Genomic DNA, 8695 nt, shown 5'->3' on the forward strand with positions numbered 1-8695 from the left:
ATATCATGTGTGCCTTCCACCAGATGTGAGAATATTGGTCATTTGTTCCAAAACAACCAGTATACTCTGATATAGTCCTGTTGGTAAGTCACTGTTTGCCTTATAAAAATGATTAACATGACTGCTTTGTGAACTGCCACCTCTGTTCCTCTTTAGGAGCAGTTATTGGTTGGAGCAGTTATTATTTTCAGTGGAACAACACTGACATTAAATGACCATTTAAAGTTGCTATGGTGAATGTGTTAGCATTTTATACACACAGCAAAGGCAGCAAATAAGAAGAAGATTGTAAGCACGTAAACATGGATGTAAATAAGTGTTTTATGATGGAGGAAATTTTTGAACACATTTGTTAGACGTCAAGGATATAATCAATGCGTTTTGGTGACAAACGCGGAATGTAAACAGAACTTGTTGTCAAGAAACTTAACAGGGCACCTTTAAGCTAGACTAGGCTAGACTTTAAACTATGGTGAGCTTGTTAGCAAACAGCTCCCTGTTTAAACCAGATTCATACTTTTCATCTCTGCCTGTCTGCAAGCGTCTGCTTTGGTGTGTGTGACGTAAATTTTGTCATCCACCCATGTCCAAGAGGGTCAGTGTGCAGCCAAAAATGTGCAGATTGTGCATCCTTCAGATAATGGAGCAATGAAGTGAAAACAGTGATGAGTCTAAAGATGCAGCAATGCATCTCAGAGCTGAGGGGAAAGGCAGAGTTGGTGATCCTTCATGAATATAAAAATATTGATTAGTGCAGCTTTAAGGTCAGGAAAAGATCTATCTAGACGTCTGAATAACTGCCCATCTTGTTACTGATTGGTTGGGGCAAAATTACAACCCCTCCCAAACAGAAAAGCTAACATGATGTCAGACTGACGAATGGAGTGAAAGGAATTGGCTGTTCAGTCTCTATTGGTTTAACATATCACCTCGCTGCAGTGATGTAGAAGTGTTCTCCAGTATGTGGTCAGTACATGGTGGCATCCTTTTTGTGTGTAACAGGTACAATACTCTTGAAAGTTTAGCTGATGCTTTTATCCAAAGCGACTTACAACTGCTATATATGTCAGAGGTCGCACGCCTGTGGAGCAACAAGGGGTTAAGTGTCTTGCTCAGGGCCACAATGGTGGATGGCTCACAGTGGGGAATTGAACCTGGGTCTCTCACACCAAAGGCATGCGTCTTATCCACTGCGCCAACACACCCCATAAAAGGCATTTTAATTAAATAATTTACTGGAAAATGTTTTTGTTTTGTTATTGACTAAATATGATTCAGAGTGTTCTTGTTCCAATAAACAATGACTCATTATACCAGGTACAAATGAACAGGATTGTTGCAGTTGCAATCTTTTTGGTGAAACACTGGAAATGAATCTCTACAAACTTCTCTAGCTTCTTGTAGACACATGCTCACAAAAACACGACACTTTCTTTTCTCTAGAAATGAATCAAATGTCAGAGATGGAAGTGACCAACTGAAATCCATTTTTGTACCTGTGCCTATGTATGACTAAAAACTGGAATGAGGTTCCTTTCCAAAACATGGTGACTTGTGTAAATTAGCAGTTTCATAAGTGACTCAAGGTTAAGTCAGATAAACAAAATTATACGTGATGCATTGTATGTGGGAACTTATGTGATAATTAAAGGTTTGATTTCCACTGTGGAAGTTCTTCATGTTACATTATCTGTACTTGAACTACTATAACGAGCATCTGCAACATCTGGTAGAAGAAGTGAAAACGTCTCTTTGATGCATCAGCCCATACTTCAGTTTCAGTTTTCAGTATTTGGTGATTTCCTGTCATAGTGTAACCAAATCAAAATGTCTTCCGTGAAAAATTTAAAAACCAAAACAGTCTGTGTTTGGAAAGTAAATGAACAAGAAGAAGCATTTGTAAATAATATTTATTTTTCATGTAAGTACATGAATGTTGGCATTTTTTGACAGTGTGTGTGCAGTATTGCTTTGATTTATACAGGCCACTCCAGTATTGTATTCCAGTATTATACAGTATATTAATGTAATTATGGTGTAGTCTGGTGGTTCTCAAACTTTTTCACATCAAGGACCCCTAAACTGACACAAATTAGACCACAGACTCAAGGTCCCTCATCTGATAGGGTTTTTGCTTTTATATGTTTTATTAGACTACAGAAAGTTTATAAAACCAATGACCAAAACAGTCATACATCTTGTCACTGTGTTAGTTATGGATGGAATGATATTGACAATAAATTAATTTCTTTTTTTGCTGGGGACCCCCTGAAACCCTCTCGAGGACCCCACTTAGAGAACCACTGTAGTCTGGTGTGTGTGTGTGTGTGTGTGTGTGTGTTTGTGTGTCTGTATTTGTGACTGACAGGAGTTATCTGAAGTTCACTGGATAAAATCCTTATACAGACAGAGTGTCTGGCACTTTCTCATAATATCCTCCGTCGTTCTTCTCAGGACTCAGAAATTTGTCGCTTTGATCTCCTGTGAAACAGAAAGACATGAGCGATCAAAACAGACAAGAAGAACCAGAGAGAGAGAAGAGAGATAATAAGTGGGACAGAGTGGCAGGAGGAAAGACTACACACAGCAGCACAATGCAAGCTCCACATGTGGAAGAGATGTAAAATAATAGTAATGGTAGTAACAAAATAAACATCCATACAAACGACAATAAAGATGACAGAAATAATAATAATAATAATAGGACTACTAATAATTGTAGCAGCAGGTGTTGAGCAGGAACATGGGGAACACAACAATTTTCTCTCCCCTAAACACCCCCTTCCATTGGCTTCAAGTCCTCACCCAGTTTTGACACATTTGTGACAGTTACAACACCCGGCTCTCCCCCCCCACGGCTGTGTCAGAATAATCCTCTGTCTCCCCAGCCAGTAAAAGTACAGCATGTTCAGTTATTTGTGTACAAATAACCGATATCTGCTGGGTCCAGACTTCGAGGCTAATGGCACTCATGACTCTTCCTAGAACAAGAAAGGGCCCTGTGTGCCAGTAGATTTCATAATTCATGTCTTGATAGGTAATCTGCAAAGAAACAGGGAGTACTCAACAGATTCTGTGAATTTAGCATCAATTTCTTGGGCAGACAATATTTTTAAAACAGCAACTTTAGCTTTAATAAACGTCAGGACTTGGCAGAAAAAACAATGATTTTATCATCAAGCACAATCTTAATTTCATGTTTTTAACTGAAACATGGTTAGACCAAGATAACAGTGCAGCTGTTTTTTTGAGTCTATCCCTCCCAACTTCACTTTTATGAGCGACGCTAGAGCGCGTTAAGAGAGGAGTTGGAGTTGCCATTTTGTTTATGGACTGACTCAACACGGGACAGAGCCCACACACAATAAAGGCCACACGCATGTTCAAATATCGGTAATCGCTTCAGCAAACACCAGTGAAATATTTATTCGGGCTCTCTTCCACACCCACCCTCTCTTGGGTATCAGTCAATCAATTCACTTTCCACTCATAAAATTACAAATGCTATTGATGCCAATGCGCCCACTAAGGTGAAGGCGGACTCTGGTAAGAAAAGATGTCCATGGAGAAATGCCACGCTGGTAAGAATAGAAGAAAAGGTGAACGCAGCTGGCAGAAAAACTAATCTCCAGCTTCATTATGACATATTTAAAGAGAGACTTCACATTTGTAATTTAGAACTGAGCTCCTTCTTCTCTGACATCTTTACCAAAAAAATAAAAATAATGCCTGCGCCTTGTTTGCTACTGTTGTCAGGCCAACAAACCCTCCTATGTCAGCAGCCTCTCACAGTCAATGACTCCATATCAGGTAGAGCCTTGATATGTTGCCAACAGGCTTTTTCAAAGGTACTTCTAATTGCATGCCAAATTGACGACATGTCTTTTCTCTCATTCTTCGTACCGCTGGCCCTGAAACCTGCAGTCATCAAGCCACTCTTAAAAAAGAACAACCTAGATACATCACTAATGAGCAATTATGTTCCCATACCAAACTTCTTGTTTTTAAGTAAAGTCATTAAAAAAGCTGAACAACTTTTTGACACTAAACAAGTTTTGGTGTCTTCCAGTCAGGATTTTGACCACATCACAGCACTGACACTGCTCTCGTTATGGTCGTCAATGACATTCACTTAAACACAAAGTCATTGGACGAATGATTAAAAGTCAGCATATTAAAAGTCAACTCTAATACTGTAATGGTGTCTTTACAAGTCTCCGTCTCAGACAGCTGCAGCTGAATCAGAACACTGCTTAAGACCTGAGTGAGCGGGAAAAAAATGGATCACATCCCTCCAGTTCTGAGCTCTTACACTGGCTTGCTGTCTGTTGTATAAAATTATTTTACTGCTACGTTATGAAGCTCGTCTAGGACAGGCCTGCTTTCTGTCCCCTCAGTCAAAACTAAACACGGAGAAGCAGCGTTTAGTTTTCATGCGCCACATATTTGAAACAAACTCCCAGAAAACTGAATGTCTGCTGAAACTCTCTTTAAAATCAAGGCTGAAGACCTTTTTGCCACTGCCTTTTATTAAATTAAATTTAAGGTGTTTGATCTTACACTGTAACTTTGAGTGAAGTGAACTGGAGATCCACTAAAGGCCAGACGGATTTCCAAACCAACCTCTTCATTCTCTTACTATCACTCTGTGAAATATATTCATACAGTATAGGCTGCATACATGAATGCATATACATGCATATTCATTAATTTGCACATTTCTGCATGTATGTTATATGTGTTTGTTCTTGTTCTTTGCACAGCTCCCTTTTACCATCCATTCTCTTACTGTATTTTTGTATCAGTCAGGCAGTGACTGTTTGTGTGTGTGTGTGTGTGTGTGAGCTCCCTTTCTCTCCCATGAAAAGCCTTTGCTCCTTTAAACTGTATTTCATGGATCAGTGCCACGTCTTTGTTCTTAGGGTTAGATTTCTCCTAGGGGAGCAGAAACATAAAGTCACGCACCCAACTAAATACTTAAACAGAGCAGGTAGAAACAAAAACACACACACTGAACAATATGCAGACATGCATGCAAGCAGATTAATACACGCACACAATGCCTATGTAGGTGTTCCTGAATATCTAGAGGACTATATAGAAAACAATGGAGAGTTAAAATAGAACAGACTGAGAGATATATTGATTAATTTATTCACGAACTACTTATTAACAATTAATTTATTATCAGGTCATTCCTGATTTGTTCTCACTCTTTCATTAGTAACTAGCCTACTCACAATTCTGTGTACTGTATTGCAGAGTATTACCCAAAATGCTGTTTAAAAACGTGTAAACTATGTATGAACAAAATCAGCGATAAATTATATGATAAAATAACTGGATCAGAGTATAATAAAATTATGCTCACGATTAATCTGTAACCTTTTACCCAAGTTAATCATATTACCAAGTTTAACCCCAACTACCATAAATGATTTTTACCTGGCTGAATTACTGAAAGCTGTGGCAAACGCATATAACATGATGGCTAAAACGACATCCACAATGTGCTGAATGGCAAATTTCAAATGCAGGCCCATCAACGTTGTTGAAGACCAGGGGCTTCAAGGCGATTTTCAGATCGCCTCAGGTGACCCATCATACAAGCAACCTTTGAGGGGAACCATTGTTACAAGTATTGTAGTGCAGTGAAAAGGCAAAGAAAGTGGGGAAAATGGCACAAGCTACATGTATTGCCCTGACTGGCGACCACTGGACATCAATAAGCAACCATTGGTGTAATGGCACACCTAATCGATGACAAATGGCAACTGCACTCATTCGCTTTGGGTGTGGTGGAACCCTAGGAAAGGCACATTGCTGAAGCATGCACTAGCCTGTTTCTTGAAGTTGGAAATGAGTGAAACGGACAAGGTAAGCTGGCCCATGTTGCACAAAGGTACTTGGCAACATCTGTCTCAACAGTGAAAGACTGTTTGTTGTCTTTGGCCGGACACATTGTGCAGACGAAGAGGTCTGCTCTGTCATCTGAAAATGTCAAAAGTTAGTCTGCCTGAGCAGCTGCTTTAAAGAAAAGTAGACTTTATGAATTGGTTAAGTGGAGTCAGTTCACCCTGTTCCAAGTAATCTTATTCAGCTAAGAGTGTAATGTTCACTTGGTCTTTTACATACATATATTTTTATTGCAGTAATTTTCAGCTAACTTTGATTACGTTTACATATCATATAGAACATTCTGTATCAAGGAGGTTGGCGGAATTTATATCAGGCAGCCAAGAATGTAAAACCCTGTTTTATTTTTTGAATAGACAATGTTACGCGATTGACATGGAAGCCTTGCTGAATCATTATTACATTGGAAAACCGAATTGCAAACAAGTCAAAGATTCACAACTGTGTAGATAAAACTTTAAAGCTGCTCTAATCAATTTTTGTATAATAACACTTGATAAAATAACTGCTTAAAATGTGAAAGGGGTCGCTTATAGTGACAAACCCACAGAGAGTTATCCCCTGACTCTGCTGATCCCCTCTGAAGTGTCTTTTAACTTTTTGTTTAGGCTTTATTTGACTGTTTTGACTCACTTTCACTTCTCTCATCTGGTAACAGGTCATAATGCGCATGGAAAGAAATTAAGTAAGTAAACATTTAACAATGGCTTTAACCTAACAGTATATATTTTTTATTACCTCTTGCAAATAACCTCCTCCTGAGACTCCGGCATCGAGCAACATCGAGGTTATCACTAAAAGTAAATGTGTCTGAGTGCATGTGTGCGTGCTCATACAATATATCACCTGGTCTAGGCTCTGTGTTCTGGAAGACTGACAGTGCAAAACGGCGTCATGGATGGTGGAGAAGAGACAGGACTTTGTCACTTTGTCGTTAAAGAAACCTCCAGTCTGCAGGTTCTCCACCACACCAGCTAGAAAGAGAGAGAGAAAGAGAGGGAATAATTGGTACAAAAGAAATCAAGGAGGACAAAGGGAACATTTTAATTAAGATGAATAAAATGGTCCAAGAGTGAGAGAGAGAAAGAGAAGGGGCTGGTAGGGGTAGTCCATGTTTTAATTGAAACTCATTATATTACTTGGCTGTCTAAACAGTTTTGGCAGTCCTTTTGCAGCCCAAACACTCACAATAAACTGTTTTCCTCATTACATTACATAAACCCACTACAGGCTATTTAGAGCTGTTGAAATAAACTGGATAGCTCGTAGCATTGTGATTGTAAAATATTTTTCCCAGGAGACCCACATTTATTCCCATTCTTGCTGAATGGGACCTAAATATGTGGGCTGTTCAGTAAAAACATAAATTTAGATTGTAGATGCTTTAATAGAGTAAAACACAAGAGGCCCCCCAGACTTCAGTATTGTTTTTCTTTCCTTAGGACTCATTATAATGTTGACTCACAACCCACATTTGCATTTTGCTAAGAAAACCTGGAATAGTGTTTTCTGGACTGAACTACTTCCTTCGCATAAATGTTAAAATAACAGCAAACAGCTAAAAGAACATCCAGTGTTTTTGAACAAATTCAAATTGTGTGTGGCTAAGGCGGTCTGGAATGTGAATATAAAAATACATCTACGTGTGTATTACACTATGTAGGACAAACATATCCCAACGGGATTTTGGAATATTTCTGACAAACTGTCATGGGATCCCTAATGTGTACGATGTTACAGCCAGATAGATTAAAAGCTTGTTTTATAATAGAGAGGAAAATGGAGAATCAACCCAACGATTTAAGAAAATACATTTTCTCTGTGACACTACAGACAGCAGATCTACCGTTTACTCAAACAGTGGCATAGCAGCACTGATGTTGGTCTCCAAGAGAATTTTAACTTTTCTGATTATTTCATTTTTGAAAAAATGTTAGAAGGTCTAAATTGCCCCAATCCACACAGCTGACTTTTATTTTGTTATTTTCTAGTGATATAGAGGGACTCACTTTGGCAGCCAGCGAGAACCACCTCAATACCAATTTCCCCATAGTCTTTCCGGATCTAAAACAGACACAGAAGCACAGAGCAAAGGTCAGACTGGGGATCATGTCATTAGTCTGACAATGAAAATTTGGAGTAATTGAACAACAGAGGAGCTAAATTATAAGGAAAGGGAGGATAATATACAATGCACAAGTTACTTAAACCTTGAGTATTTCACCCTTTTTTTGTGTGTGTGCACGTGTGTAACTATGAATGCCATATTCATACGCTGCAAAGTGTCTTCACTGCCACGGTATCCAGGAAGTTGACAGGGGTGAGGTCGAGGACCATGGCTCTGGGGAGTGAGGGGTCGGGCTCAGCATCCATCTCGATGATGGCAATGTCCTTCTGCTCCTCCCTCTCTGGCTCCCCCTCCTGTACAGGACGAGACATACAGTGCAAAGAGACTCAAGGGGTTAAACAAAGAAAAGCTGTGTGCTTTAGACGATGAATCACAACCATAAGTTATTACAGAACCAGAAAAACAAATGACCATTAAGGCTTAGGGTCTGGAATGTTGGAATACTCATTTTCTTACATTTGTATTAAACTGATAAAAAAAAAAGCATTTGTATAAGAAGACAGTTGGGTGTCCAGACTATATTAAATATCATCTCACCATGTCCACTGTATTCTTCTTGTCAGCTTTTTTGGCTTTCTTGGCATTTTTCTGCTCATGCCTCTTCCTTTTGGCCTCTAGTTTCTTCTTTGCTGACAGGATCTTAATAATGTC

General features: G+C 39.1%; 1 protein-coding gene across 1 annotated transcript in view; it reads right to left on the reverse strand.

Annotated features, from left to right (window-relative positions):
* Positions 1–1965: 1965 nt before the first annotated feature.
* Positions 1966–8695, reverse strand: part of LOC123974773 (solute carrier family 26 member 6-like) — a 22701-nt gene continuing 15971 nt past the window's right edge. Inside the window, exons 19-23 of the mRNA XM_046055667.1 lie at positions 8582–8683; positions 8191–8337; positions 7926–7980; positions 6763–6890; positions 1966–2481 (exon numbers count right to left, since the gene is read on the reverse strand). Of these exons, the coding sequence (XP_045911623.1) occupies positions 2458–2481; positions 6763–6890; positions 7926–7980; positions 8191–8337; positions 8582–8683 (456 nt within the window). The 3' untranslated portion in view covers positions 1966–2457. The remainder of the gene's footprint in view (positions 2482–6762; positions 6891–7925; positions 7981–8190; positions 8338–8581; positions 8684–8695) is intronic.

The sequence above is a fragment of the Micropterus dolomieu genome, linkage group LG08 (assembly GCF_021292245.1).
Source record: "Micropterus dolomieu isolate WLL.071019.BEF.003 ecotype Adirondacks linkage group LG08, ASM2129224v1, whole genome shotgun sequence".
Classification (NCBI taxonomy): Eukaryota; Metazoa; Chordata; class Actinopteri; order Centrarchiformes; family Centrarchidae; genus Micropterus; species Micropterus dolomieu.